Here is a 15,708-nt window from a genome sequence, read left to right on the forward strand (position 1 = left end):
TCTTTCTATTCATTTCTAATATTTCTAATGGGTAGTCTCCCTCTAGACCTTAGATACATGCTTCCCTTAATTAACGGTAGCAGGCTTTGTACTAGAAAACAAGCTCTCAGTTCATTAAGAAAACTATTGCCTCCCTGCTATTTGAAATACAGGTCCTTTATTTTATCCAATAAAATGGAAAGCATCTGGCAAAATATTATAGCAGATCACGAGCATAGAACCTATAGGAACCATGCAAATTGATAACAGCCCATGTCAGTCCGGAAATGAAATGCATTAAAATCTAAATTTAAAGCTTAGTTATGCTTGTGTTTTGTTTGTTTTTTGGATGTCTCTGAATGATAACATAAAAAATATAAATGAGAAGTATAACAGAGTCTAATACTCTGACCTCAAACCTTCCATCAGAATTCAGAAGACCCAAATATATCCTTCAAATGAAGATTGGCGATAAGCTTGGTATCACATAATTGTGAATGATGCCATCCTCTTGCAGCAAATATAACTATAATGTTACCAGGTCCCATCAGCCCCTCATTTGATCATGTAGATTGTCTTTCCAGGGTTGTGGTCTCTGCCAGCTGATAAACTGCGAATCACGTAAATCAAACACAGCTAAAATGAGATGTGCCTCTCAAAATCCTACATGAATATGCTCAACTATATCCAGTTCTTCCATGCTTTCTGCTGAATGGCCTCGTGACAAGTCTTGCATTTGCTTTTCTATCTGCTCCAAGGCCTTCTTCTTTATCACTTCGAGGAATGATCCTCAGAGGATGGGCTTCTGTGTTGAAAACCCATTCATCAAAGGAGATGAATGATGGTGGAGAGAACAAGAGGTAAAGGTACTTGAGTGTCTCTGCAAGGAAGAAGCTCTGCATCATGTTGTCCTTTGCACCTGTATTAACCTGAACGACCCCAATATCACAAATCATCTAATTCAATGCAAAATTTGAACTCATCTGTCTCAGCAATTGTTACAGTTAGGAAAATGAGTAGCCACCTTACTAAATTCTGATTGTGATTCTCTCTTCTTCTTTTTTTGTAGAAGGTTTTCTTTAGCATCAGTCAATTAGATTAATAATATGAATGAGAAAGACAACTTGAAACAAGAAATAACAATCTTCAGACCAAGAACTTATACAAATGAACCAAGAATAATTTTTTATTAAAAAACCCACTTACCAACTCCACCCCCCCCCCCCCCCCCCCCCCCCAACCCCCCCCCCCCCACACTGCCTCCATTTTTTTTTTTCAAAAAACAAGTCACTCTACCTAATGGGGAAAAAAGGAACCACTGGCACCACTACATTCTGACTTCCCCAGAAACATTTAGTCTGCACTTTTTCCAATCAACAATAAAACAACGAACTGGATCAGGCATCTTATTTGGTCTCCCCAACTGGTACATCTTCAGCTGCTGTCTAGGAGGAGTCATGACAAAATCAAGGAGTGTCGCAGTTGGCCAAATTCTCTTCCAATGTTTCAACAGGATAAGTGAAGAGTTGCTTCAAACCTAAAACAATCCACAAAAGCTATCCACCTCCTTCCATCTTTTAATCAGCTTGTCACAAGTGAGGATCTTCCTATGCACGAGAGGAAGACAAGCACCCAGGATGTCATTAAGAAAAAACAGTGGGCTTCAAGCCAGCACCTAAATATCACAATTTAAACCCCATTCTTGAGGTCATTATAGGAGGTCATCCTTTTGCTTCACACCCCCACCATTTCTACTCAATTCTCTTAGGTGAAAATGCAGTAGGCTTGTAAGAGCACAAGCAGCAAGCAGCGCTCCTCAATCTCCAGTCCGTCAAATTAATTCTAAGAGACAGGCACCATAACTTTTCAGCCTCTCATTAGCAGCAAGTACATCTTTGAAAGCAGTCTCCAGGACACCCAGACAAACTTGAAACCTCCCGACACTTTAATATCACCTACCAACCTTAAACTCTTAAAATACAGATTGAAATTATTCAACCTTTGATCCTTGCCTCTATAGAGGAGGCAATCTGAGAAACCTAACCACCATATCCTTCCTCGAAAAAGGAATCTATCCCACTTGGATTCGACAACCTCCAAACCAATGTGCCAAGCAAAGTAATACACCTTTTCCTATGTTTTTTTGCTCCCCGATCACTATGCTTTTCAGCATTATCACTTCAGGAACATAACACAGAATTATGCAATTGATACTGGACATTTATAATTTGTCTTAGCAAATTAGATCCAGTCAGTCAATTGAAGAGGTCAAGGTTATCTTGGTAATTCAAGAACATAAAAAAGAAATTCCAATGATATTTCCTGAATGTGTCAAAAAAAAAAACACTAGGCTGGATAGCTTTCAACTCTGCTTTATGTTTTTGAGCTGCTCATTTCATTGAGGAAGAAAAGACATGAATGGAAGTAGCTATAATGGCAGTGAAAACAAACTTGATAGTTGCTCAGATGGGGGCTCTTATAATGAGGTATAAAGATATCTAAACATAAAAATTTACCGCAAAATCAAGCTACAAAATACACAAAGCCAAAAGCAAAAGATTACACAGCATCCAGTGATCCAAAGTAATAGGAAGTATGTAGAACAAACAAGTTAAAATCATGCCCATTGCACATGTCATGTAGTTTCAGAGGGTGCAGTGCTATTTAGAGAAGACGATGACTATGCTAGATGGTCAGACACAAACGATAGTCATACGATCGCCAGCATTAAATTGGAAAATACAGGTCTTATAAGCCAAGTTGAATGAGAGATGCACCTCCATATGATGATGACCTGGTCTCCAGACCACATGAAGGAATCAAGCTAGGTACAGGTTGAGCAAAAATGGATATATCCATCTAGACATAATTACTTACAGGAAAATGTTGTGTCCCCAAAAGAACCCTGAAAAAGGCTATAAATCCCATTTTTTGAAAAATCACAGAGGGAAAAATTAAATCTACACACTGATCCTAACTCCACAATCCCACCAAAAATGGATTCTCTCTTTCCAAGGATGCACCGGGGTGATATAGCAGCACTCTTGCCTAGGCAACTAGAAAAAACTAAAGTATGGATTAGTGCCCAGCTTGATTATTACTTAATTAACTCGGCTGATCCATACGTTTAAGTAATCAGGCTAGGTAAATATGTGCGAATAGCGACTCCATGAAGTCCATCATATCCATCCTGGCCTGATTTGAAATAGGCAGTCTCGGACACAATTACAGATCTGAAATGCACTGAGTGGTGTTTGGTTTATAAAGGACAGTTGGACGTGCATCCGAATTAATTTCTGGCCAGCAACACAATACGATCCCCAGAAAGGTGCACCAATCTTCTGCAGCCACAGAATGACTGTAAACCACTGAAATCATGTATATGTTTCAAAAAAGGTGTCCATTTTTTACAAGGTTGCAAGGAAGCACAGCAAGTGTAGGCATATAGATAAAACTCAGCAGCGGGGCATATGGACTAATAAAATAGATTCTTAAATGTTCAGTCATTTGAGCTATGGTGGTCCAATTTGCTGCAGAGAATAGAACAATCAAAGATGAGGATTATTTGTGGAAAATTCTGGCTTGTGCTGGAACATTTGGAAGGGGAGGATGGAATGGTTTATAATGATAGATTACCCCATCCAACATAAGTGGTTGATCAAGCTTATGCACTGGTGGAGGAATGCATAGGTTATGTGACTCAGCAACAGGATTAAAGAGAGTCTGTTCGGAAGGATTCAGATAAAGAGAAATGGAGGCCTCCAACATCTAGCAAAATAAAAGTAAATTCCGATGGAGCCTTAAATGATAAAACTGGTTGTGATGGAAATGGTATAATTTGTAGAAATAAAGATGAAAAGTTTTGGCATCCATTGCTAAGAATGCAGAAATATTTCAAAAGCAAAACTATTGAAGCTTCAACAGTCAGAGAATGCATTGAAGTTGGGCTAGATATTGATTTCCATGGCTTCAAGGTTGAAGGAGATGCCTTGGGTAAAATGTAGAGGTTGCACAGAAGAAATACTTCTCATAATGAGATTGGAGTTCTTCTTGAAGATTCTCGTTCTCTCGTTAAAGATGCTCGTGTAGTTTTGCTCTCCTAATTCCCTCGCTCTGGTAATGAGGTGGATCATTTGTTAGCCAAGTATGCCTTAACTTTGGATGATTATGAAGCTCAGATCAAGGAAGTTCCACCTGGTTTTGTGACATTGGATCTTCCGACTGTATGGGTTGACTCTTTTGTGCATTAATAATATTCTCTTGTCATCTTTTTCTGGCACAAAAAAGGGCAGATGTTTCACTAGGTCAACATTCATGTTGAAGGACCACCAAGCATGGTGAGTACCATCCAGAAGGAACACAATTGTTTACTGTAAACCATGCCAACAACCAACATGAAAGCAGGTGAAATCTATGGCTAGGTGGGGTACTTACATCCTTCAGTCCAACATAACCAGAATCCATGCGAGAATTCTTTTCAAATGCTTGGAATATGTCCCAGCCCCAATCTTGGTAAGTTTTGTTCCCAGTGAAACGCCAAAGGTACATAAGTGACTCAATAGTCTCTGGTCTTAGTATGTTCCATGATGTGCCAATGCCCATGTCCTGCATTTATGTACCAATGTTTAATACAAAAACGCAATCTATCATGATTCTACTACATGAAAGAATGATTTAAAGGCAAAAGATTATCTGACCTCTCCAACGTAAAAGTAGTAGTTTTCTCCTGCTAATTTTGTTGAAGTTGATTGGTAGAAATTATAACAAGTCCAAGAAAGCTGCATAAGAAGAAACCTTCTAATTAAAGAAAGAGAAAAAGACAATGAACTAGATTAAAACTGCAGTAACAGAACAAGAGGATGCAGAGACATATGCAGACATCATAAAAAAATAAAGCAATGTGGATGAGATAAGGCTGAAAAAATGGACTTCTGCAATTGTCAAAAGCATTTGATACTTGGCAGATAATTTTATAAGACAGTATAAATTGAGTTCTTATTTTTTCATTGCTTGAATTAAGAGTTAGAGGGAAGGTGGGTTCGGGTGAAGGGGTGGGAAAGCATAGCATCAAACATAAGCAAATTAAGAGGAATCGCCTTGCAAGCATCTATTAAATGAATGTGAACTTTTAAAATTTTCAAAATTGAGCCATTTTGTGCTGCATATTAAGTAAGTCTATAGTATGTGGTTCAAGGTAATGCTGTGACAACATTAGGGTTCACTTTGGCAATATATTGTAAAAATGTCTGACACTTAATTAATGAGAAGAATGGAGGCATCTGAAACAGATGTGACAGTGAATTAAGATTTTTAGATAGATAGATAGAGAGAGAGAGGGGGGGGGGGGGGTTAAGATTCCAAAGGCAAGCACCCAAGGTAGAAGATTTTGGTTACTTAGTTTGAATACAATCACTTCTAACATCTCTAGTTATATCTGCTTGCAATTAACTTAGTAGACTAATTTAGAGGACAACTATTCTGAACACCTATTTACTTAGTGCTTTCAGTCTTTGAAAGTATGGGAGGAGATAAGCCATATGTATTGCAGATAGCAAAAGAATCTCTCAAGTTGTTGGAGTAAAAAGCTATGATAAGGTATGGATGATTTGGAATAAATCAGTGGATTTTTGAGGCAAAGAGCAAATATAAGAATGCATTGGCATCTTTCAATTGTTTTACAAAGAGTAGTACATATCTTCTCTGGGAAGTATCATGAAAAGTGTTATGCACCATAAGAGAACATATAGTTTCAAAAATTGAATTTTACCTGCTAAGGGTGGCCCAAAATGAACACTGATGCAGCTAAAACTGTACTCAAAGAAGAAGCTAGTTTGGAGTTTCATTGAGAGGTGATGTGGAAAGGCTGATTTAGGCCTACTTTGATCAGAGTCATACACAAGACATACAGAGAGTAGAGTTTTTCATTATAAACAAAGCCACAAAGGTCAGTATATAACTCTCCAACAAGACATGAAACAAGCATAGGATGAGTCAGATGCACTATGCGATGTTAATGGTACAACAGGCAGGGTTGTATAACCAGCAGAAAGAGTTCTTTTTCAAGGAGATTTTGGCTACATGACCAATTTAAATTGTTGAGACCAAGTATATACACAGAAAACAGTGGGAGACTGGCTGGCAAGGTGATGTCTGAGGTACAATTTGACCTATCAAGAAATAACCCAAGGACTGTATCTCTTTAAGAAGATGAAATAAACTTAGTAGAATAACTAAATTCATACATCCCTAAGCTCTTTTAGGCAGGCTGTTGTGTATAGTTGAAAATGAGCACCACATGTGGTTAAAATTTTTTTTAATGATAACTTGAATAAATTCTATGTGTATGCTACTGGAATGATAAAAATATACCTCCTTGGCAAGCGATAAAAATTTTTCTGCCTTCTCTGGGCCATAACCCGAAGATCCTAAGGTTAACATGCCTGGAACAAAGCATGCTAGTTCATCCATCTGCAAATATTGGAAACTCAAGCAATTTAAAATCCAAAATAGTGAATGTCATTCAGAAGGAAAAACTTACCATTCACCAAAACAAGGTACCTTGTCAGACAGAGAACCACCATTTTTTTCACAAATATATGTGAAAGAAGATGGAGTAGTCTTCCGGATCAAGCTTAACAGGCCTTCCATGGATGTTTCCCACATTTTTCTGTTTTAAAATTTAAAAAAACGAAATAGAAAGCATGGTACTTTGGTTTATTAGGCACCACAACTCCAGGAATGCCATTTGAGAAATGAAAAATATCTTGTGCAGCGGAGTATTATGTGTCAGTCAAGGATCACATGCAAGGTTCTAAAAAATTAAAATGAGGCAGATATGTCAATGCATTTTCATTACCACAGGGATTATGGGAACTGATAATGGAAAATAATGATATGATCTCACCTGTAATGCTTCACAGTTTCAGTTTTGTTTCCTTGTATCCAGGCTTTGAGTAAATACTCATAGAAGCTGCAATTTGTAAAATATTCAAATTAATAACATTTTGACAAGGATCAACACCGATAAATGGCTTAGGAAATAAATTACAATTAGAACAAGGCATGCAAATATGACCTTGAGAAAAAGACAGATCAAGTAAAACCTAACAGGAAAAATAAACAGAACCATCTCCTGGAAACAAAATCAATAGGAAAGCACGGCAACATCATAGTTAAGAAATTGGGACTACCTATCACCCATAGCACCAAATGTAATTGTTGAGTATGATGCTGCCCCTGAATGAGGATTTATGAAGATTGGAAGCAAACCATCACTTGGAAATGTCTTCTGAAGTTGTATAATTACATTCTCCACCTGAAAAAGATAATGATACTCATAAAAGAGATCAAAAAATGTTGAGATCTTCTTGAGGGTCTTTAAATAAAATGACATCCCGCATCATCATAGAAAAGCATGCGTCGGACAGATGGCTTCACAAATCTATGGACTCCTATTTGAAAGGAAGCTCTGCAGAAACCTGATAGCCAAAGCATTCTAGAACATAATGATCTATAAATAATTTCTATACTTCACATATAAAGGATCCAAATATAAATCAAGAACCGTAATAAGATTGGCTTAAGTGGCTGGAATGCATATAAGGTTAGCTCAAGCTTAACAATTCATCTAGGCATCCAGGGCATTGTTTTCCCTATCATGTTGTGCCTCCACCATAGACCCCTATAGGTCAATGGGGTGTACAGTTTTCCTATAATCAGGAAATTATTTCCAGACAACAAAACTATTGAACCATACATCCTTCTCAATCCAACAAAGTCAAAAGGACCCTTTCAAAACTTTAAGCATCTTAGATTCAACATGCATTTAAATTCCTAAGATCATGAAAGCTCTATAAGAAATTGCCTTTTCTTTTTATAAACCAAAATTAAATATTTTATGACATTATTCTGGATACCTGTGACAGGGTCAACATGGATATGGGAGTCACATAGCCACACAGACAGGTGTTTGGTAAGTTGGATTCCCAAAAATCTAAAAAGGCAACACGGGGGTACCAAAGTACGCCGAATCGGTACCGGTCGGCATACCGGTGGGGATCCGGACCGGTTCGGTACAGCCCGAGCCGGTCTCCATAGTTCCCTGCGCGCGGGCTCGCTTCCCCCGCGCATTTCTCCGCACCCCGCATGATGCCGCCCGACGGGCGCATTGCCCCACGTGCGCGGGCACCTTTCCGTGCGCTTGCGATCGGTTCGCACCGGTACAATGCGGTATCGGACTTGTACTAGTGCGAATCGATCCGGTTCGCACTGGTATGCCTCTGTAGTGGGGCCGGAACCGTTTTCCACCGCTGTATCGGACCAGTCCAGCACGGGCTGAATCGGCCAGTACAGACCGATTCAGCATACCATGGAGGGTACACATCTTGAAGTATGGATATTTAAAAATGTATCAAGCATCCTAGTATCTATACAAAGAATATGTGCATACGAGACACGTGTGTCAGACATTGTGACACAGACAAGCTCGCCAAATCTAGCTATCATAGCTAGCCACTATCTCCTTTAAATTGAAATTATACCATTTTAATAGTATGTTAAAGGAATTTACCCCTTCTAATACTCTTTTCAAGCCCTGACATTTTCCCACAATGTGGTTATATAGCAATTTCTTGTGCTCGTGGCAAAATCAACCTTGAACCTACTCACGTGATGATCAAGATCATTAGAAGTCACATCTCTTTAATTCAAGTGGTGTTGCTGACGCAAATCTCAAGTCACATGAAACAATTTAGATAAATATACAAAAATCCAAATCTCAGCTAATTGTGACATTATTTTCAGGTCCCATGACTCCCCAGCCCAAGTCACAGAATCAATAATATAAAGATCTTGCTTTACAAGGGTGAGGACAGGGTGATAAAGAAAGATCTCATCTAATGCAGTAGGAAAAAAAACAAGTATTAGTAGCAGTCACTGACTTATGGATGCAATATGAAGAGGCACCACTACAGCAAATCAATGGAACATGGGGAAAAATATTGTCAGATCTACTGATGACCATGATAGAAACCCAGCACACATATATGACTCAAAGCCCATGCCTGCCTGCCTCCAGAGACAATCTAGTAGCAATAATAACTTATTGGAACCAGCTAGACTGCTAGAGCATAAAGGAAATACCTTCTGCTGGTATTTAGGGTCTCCTGTCCTCTGGGATAGAGCTATAAATTCAAGCTGCTCCGTGCCAGAATCTGCCAAGATGCTGTTTCCCTGCAAGAAAAGGAAGGGTGGGCACAATAAATAAAAATTTAATCCACAACACTGGAATATTTGAGACTTAAATCATGATGATAACCACCATTTAAAGTCTTAGCAAGTTGGAAAGGGCTAGCAATGTCACAAAGTTGAATAAGAAAGATGATATGATATGCAATCATAACTAGGAAAATGTGCAAAAAAACAAGTAGAAGAAGTTTGTTTTAACAGTCAACAGATGTGGCCTAGAATATGACAATAAAAAGTTTCACTTGGAACAGCTAAAAGAAATAATCTCTGGACTCCTACTCTATGCTAATCATGCTGCAAAAAAGGTTAGTATGTTTATTCAGAAATTCTTAGTGGATGTTGTACTTTGCTAATGGTAATTATGAATGTTTTATTAAAGCCCTGCAGTATCCAATTCAAAGAGACCATCAACAAGGGAAGCCGTTTTCCAGGAAACTTCATGTCTTAATATTAGAAGTAGCCAACAGATTCAAGATTACAGAACAAGATCTGAGGATGAAAATCTGTACACAATCCTAAAAACTACATAATCAAAAAGATATTTGAAAATCCTTCTAACTAAAACTCAGCATGCAGTGTCGGATGCACTTTGTTACATTTCCACCAAGGAAACCCCGGAAGATTTTATCTCAAAGTAGTTAGAAAATAAAAACAGAAAAAACTAGCTTAGCTAGGCCCAAACCAATACCATGTCAAACCAATCCCATGACCCACATGACCAGTTCATTCAAATCAATAAAGAGATTGTACATAGCGAGTAGAACCAATAAATAGGAAGGGAAAGCAAGGATGTTCATAAATTACCCCGGTCCATCCAGGATTATGTGGATTGCCATGAACTAAGTTGATTCTATTATAAGGGATCCCTGATGGTGTATTCCATGCAGGTAGCAACCTATCAGCAATGTCTTTAGCTTTCTCAAGAAATATTTCATCCCCGGATAGATCATATGCACTGAGTAGTCCACCAACAACTCTGAAATTTAACATAGGCATACAAACATCTTTAGAATAACTAGCCAAGTAGGCTAACCCTATAATGATATGGCATAAATAAATAAACAACGGACAGCCCTATCCCCCAAAACTGTCAGAAGTCTTTAGAATAACATTTAGGATATCTATGAAATGAAGAGAACCATAAAATTAAACCTTATAACGCAACCTTATGGTCGTCTCAAAAACACTAGCTTCATAGTCCTTGTTGAAATCTAAAGAGTTTGCAACCCATCTGCCATAAAGAAGGAATCGTAACTTAGATAAGCATATTAAAACTGCATTGATAATTATAGAGTAAGATACACAATCTCTAGTTTGAAGTATTGGATACTTGATATAAGATCAATGGACACTAGAGTGCGTGTTGTTAACAAATCCTGAAAAAGTGATAAGATATTAATAAATGTCTTATACTATTATGTTAGGATTTATAATGCACAGACCAAATAGACAGCATAAATCCATGCTTAATTTATTTATATTTTATGTGATGTGATGTGCCCGTGGGAAGTCTTATAATCAACGTTCGCTATCTCAGTACCGAACCCCGTACCAGTGCCACACTAGCACCGTGTCGGCACGGTTTGGTACGAAATTTTTTTGGCATACCGAGTATCGACACACCACCCATACCGAGTACCGGTACCAAACACGGTACAGTACGCTATGCCCCGTACCATCTGATTCGGGCCATACACGGGCCGGTATGGCGTACCTTGCTTATAATGCATTGCATGGTAGAGCACATCACAAAGGTATGCAAACAACTAACAGGATGTTTCTTTAGCATAAAGTCATTTGAAGCTCTAAAGGGTTTTATTCCTCACTAAGAAGAGAGATTTTGAGAGCACCTTGCAAACTCATACACAGAAATGGACATGATGCTTTTTTGAGCAGTTTCAAAAAAACAAAGTTGCACTGTCAGATAGGATAATCCATTCATATACAAGTTAAGAAACCAAATTGGTGGGGATAAATAAGAGAAAAATTGAAATGATGATTGAAGTTGAATGCAATGAATTACGTAGTGTTACAGGGCTATACAGCAAGGCTATCAGCAATCAATTAAAGTATAAAATGGAAAAAGCGCGACCAAATTTCATAATCCTTAAAAACTTCTATAGACTCCTTTGAATTACTACAAAAAGGGTTGATAATCTGTAGAGCTGCAAATCAGCTGAGTCACTCATGAACAGTTTGGATTCGGCATGATAAATGACTCATTCAATTGGAACACAAGCTGCACTTGAGTCGCTTATCTAAGTCCAGCTCATAAATGAGCTAAGCTCATAAACTAGCCACTTCACATAAGCATATATAACCTTGCGCTGACTCAGCTCAAGACTCAACTCATTTGAGTGGACTAAGAAGCACCATTCTATCATCAGAGAAGATTTAACATCCTGTGATGTGATTGAGTAGAAAAGAAACAGCCCAAAACTTGGCCCAGGCCAGCTCGTTAGCTCTAGCACTTTATTTTTTTATACTTCAAGCATTTCTATTGAGTTAGTAAACATCCAATAGGAAAGGAATTCAGAACTCAGACATCAGAATTTTCTAAATTTCGAGCTAAGAGGTGACACTTTTTTTTCTTCTTTTTCTTTTATGTAGAAGATATAGATTTATGATCCCCAGAAAAGGAACAGCCTGTAGCATCAGCAAATAACAAGTCTTCAGATCTGAGAGGTAGGATGCACAAAGAGTTCCCAATGAAAGACCTCCTATCAGCCATTTGCATTGTCCAATCCTCCACCTGGTTCCCTCTCTATGTCACTGGCGGGGAACATAGACAGAGATGTCAATTTCCATATATCAGGAAGGAGAAGATGATAAGGTAACTGTGACTTCTCCCTTGTACCAATCCAAGATATAACAGTAAAAGAGTCTCCTTCGTCCCATAAGCCAGCAGCTCCATAGATCAAAATAGCAGCACAACTCCCCTCCCAAGGGTCGTCAAGGCTCAGCCTTATGGACCAAGCACTTAACCAAACAGAACCTGCAATCATTAGCAATGATTCAGATCCTGTGGGACAGGGTCATCCTGATTCTTCCATGGAACGGGATGCGCCATCAACCTGCCCGTTCCTGACACTTAGGACAATGCTCCTTCTTAATGTTCCACTGGGACTTAATCCTTGACCATCACACAATAATCTCTAATAACAAAGTCCACACCTGCCATTACATTGCTAACTCTATCATCAAATTTGACCTTTAAAACTCCTGCCTGCAGGGCATGCCAGCAAACTAAGATAGAGGAAGTAGAAGGGCTTCTTTTCCTTTTTTGGGAAATAAGTTCTTACAAATGATTTATGATGCTATTTCTTTACTGTGGAGACAGAATGCTAAAGTGAATATGACAAAATTATCAAGGCAAACAGTAGATTTCTAAGAGATTCTGCACCAATCTGGAAGGGTACTTTTTCAGCAAGAACACAGGGAGTAGGTTTCCAATATTATAGAAAGTTGCTACTTACTGTAGCATGAAGTGTTTTTTTTTATGGCACCTTTGCAGAACATAGTTATTGTAGCAACATATACAAAGATTGTGCACATTGATCAATTCTTTTAGAAGTGGCAGGCATAGGGAACCAAAACAATTGGTTGTCTCCCTAATAAAACAGCAGATCGGCTAATAAAGCTCCACGTAACAGCCACCAGTTAAGCCCAAAATCAAGTTTGAAAAATGCAACATGCCTTGTCGTACCAGCCTGACACTCACATGGTATATCGCATGTTGTGCCCGTGGTTTGCACAAGCTGGCACTTAGCCATGCCACATGCCAGTCTGTGCCAACCAGCATTGCCCCATTTTTATCTTGCCTGTAAGCAGGAACTCAGAAAAATCTAGGTTGCAGCTTGCAGATCTTAGCAATCAGCCAACAAATACCTCTTTTTTAGTCAGTCTAGAATTAATTTAGACAGACACTACAGCTATATACAGTCAGCAAGTTATTGCTAGCTTTCTCTTTTTTTTTTCTTTTTTCTCTAGAGATTTGAAGTCATGATTATCTTTTATTTCCTTTTGTGGGAGTCCAATTAGGATCTTAGTTTCTTTAGTCCACCAAGAATAAAGACAACATAAGATTGCTTTCAGCATATGAAACATATCAATAAGACGCAAATGTTTGTAAAAACATAAAATACATTCCCTAGTTCAGATAAGACTAGACTAAGCTATCGGTCCACAAATAACCTGGCCTTAGTCAAGTCAGGTCATGTATTCCAAATTAGAGATGAGCCATGCCAACATGTTGTCACATTGCCTATGAGATCCATTGGGCCACCAAAACAAATGGTGGCTCCCTACTAATCATAATCTAAATGTATATCACAATTTAAATTTATCTATTAATTATGCAAAATAGTTTCAATTTCTCATATTGATCGGAAGAAATCATGCATAAAACATATTTTTGTAAACTTAATGAACTCGAGAAAAAGTGTGGAATATAACTACAATGAGAACGTTTTTGTACGCAATTGTTGTAAATCAGAAAGCACGTAAGAAAAACCCCATATAAAAGGAGATGTCTATGTGCATTTGATGTGCTAAAGTCTAAAGACTAGTTTGTCATGTCAAGGCGATAACTCACTCTCTAGCTCTTCGGAATTCATCTTCTAGGCCCATTATGTACAGTGTGTCAAGAGAGTCTATAAGAGTTGCTCCAAGACCACCGAAACTATTGACACCATTCTTTGATTGTGGCTGGCCAAAAAAGAAAAAAATCACATAATGCCAGCAGCATTTTGGATTCAACTAATTAAGTTTTCAGAAAAAAGATTACAATATGACAAACCTGGAGTTCATCTTGGCCCCATGCATACTTTTCATAAGAATCCCATGCATGAAGCATAGCCTCTTTCACCTTTTCTCTACGCTCCTCGTTGATAGGATCAATGTCGACAAGATCTTTGATGATTTTGTTATCATTTGTATGAATCATGCGTTCACCTAAATATCCCAAATTCCCCTTTACTTCCCTCAACTAGGGGGAAATTAGAAATCTCTAAGTGAGAGGGAAATTCCTTATTACTCAAAAGAACAATGAAGAAAATAACAATAATAAATTGTTCATACAGTCTGCATTCACAAATTGTTAATTAAACTGAAATAACACAAGAAAACAACGGATAAATCAAATTGCTAGATAACTTACGGTGAAATAAATTATATTTATACCTGATCTTGCAACCGGATCAGCTCTTCATTCAACTTTGAAATCTCAGCCTGCGCATTAGATCATATTGAGCTTCATAGTCACTTCCTTTCACTAGAAGCAAGAAATCTGCTAAACTATGTAAATCTTGTAATACTCTCTTCGAACTATTTCAATGGAAGTGAAAGCTGGTAGTTTTCAAAAAACTAAAGAGACTAACGCAGAGCATCTGAATGATAATTCCCTACAGGTCACAAACATAAGACAGCTAGCTAAAGATCCGAGTTTACTTGAATTATTATAACATCTGTGAAAAGATTAAAATGTCGGTCAAAAAAGAAACTTTTTATCAATGCGTAGTGATTAACCCTTCTCCATGCCTTAAACTAATCTATCTCTGCTGTCAGTAATAGCCTGATTCAAAATATAGAAAAGATGATCTAAATCAATAAAAAAAGACGATTTTTTAGGCGTCTCTAGTGGATGAATGATGGGCAAACAGATCTGCCACTCAAACACTCCACAGAAAACGTCAGCCACTTCAAGTCTAGTTAAAAATCGAAAATTCGAAGAAAAATGAAGAGCGCAGAGAAAAATTCAAGAATGGAAGGGCAAGATCGGGGCATACCTCCTGTTCCTGGACTAGGCTTTGCCGATCCCAAACGGCGAAGGTGATGAAGACGAAGGAGATGAAGACGAGGGCCAGCCGCTTGGGCCGCTTCAGGTAGTAGGAGGGGTGGAGGTACCGCCACCAGCTCGAAGAAGATGATCGACTCCGGGCCATCGCCTCCCGCCGACCGGAACCCAAACCCTAATCGGAACCCTAGCAATCGTCCTCCTCACTCCCTCGCGAACTCCTCTCCTCCGGGCAAAGGACCGAAGAGGCCACAACTCGGCGCCGATGGTCCAATATCTGCAACGAATTCGGCTTCGGAGGGAGAAGAGTACGCTTTCCGGTAGTCCACTCCAGGGCCCACCGCCACCAGCAACTTGATAGATACGAAGTGAGTATCGGGACTCGCGCATAAAATCTTACTATGCGGGATTAAAATCTGCCCTCGGCGTTCCACTCTTAGTGACCGTTGTAACAGCCATTATCCACTTCAAAAATGCTTTTTTTTTCACAAAAAAAAAAAAAGCATCACCTCAAATTTTGTATTATTGAAATAATCGCTATCACACTGTACAAGAAAATTTTGATGCAAAAGTTTTGAATTATAAAAATTATTTTTACTTAAAATAAAAAAATAAAAATAAGTGCCATTATTTATATGTTAAATAATGTATTATAATATTTTTCAAAATATTACTGAAAACAAACCCCA

The 15,708-nt window shown here is 38.3% G+C and overlaps 1 protein-coding gene across 4 annotated transcripts; it reads right to left on the reverse strand.

Moving 5' to 3' along the window:
• Window positions 1–255: 255 nt before the first annotated feature.
• On the reverse strand, window positions 256–15,351 carry LOC103701494 (mannosyl-oligosaccharide 1,2-alpha-mannosidase MNS1-like). 4 transcript variants are annotated; one of them, XM_008783568.6, is made up of 14 exons: window positions 15,012–15,343; window positions 14,407–14,454; window positions 14,024–14,212; window positions 13,820–13,932; window positions 10,391–10,456; window positions 10,030–10,201; window positions 9,121–9,210; window positions 7,170–7,294; window positions 6,884–6,949; window positions 6,538–6,646; window positions 6,349–6,447; window positions 4,677–4,757; window positions 4,414–4,584; window positions 256–908 (listed from the first exon to the last, which is right to left on the reverse strand). In XM_008783568.6, exons 1-14 carry the CDS (start codon window positions 15,165–15,167, stop codon window positions 657–659), a joined length of 1,737 nt encoding a protein of 578 aa, XP_008781790.3. In that variant the 5' UTR covers window positions 15,168–15,343; the 3' UTR covers window positions 256–656. The 4 variants fall into 4 exon arrangements, with proteins under 4 accessions (XP_008781790.3, XP_088572331.2, XP_026658178.3 ...); XM_088716205.2 differs by having other exon boundaries at window positions 14,024–14,178; window positions 15,012–15,341; XM_026802377.4 differs by having other exon boundaries at window positions 14,024–14,233; window positions 15,012–15,336.
• Window positions 15,352–15,708: the final 357 nt, after the last annotated feature.

This window comes from Phoenix dactylifera, chromosome 2 (assembly GCF_051530095.1).
Source record: "Phoenix dactylifera cultivar Ajwa chromosome 2, Ajwa_hap1_PhDact_Kaust_v1.1, whole genome shotgun sequence".
NCBI classification, from domain to species: domain Eukaryota; kingdom Viridiplantae; phylum Streptophyta; class Magnoliopsida; order Arecales; family Arecaceae; genus Phoenix; species Phoenix dactylifera.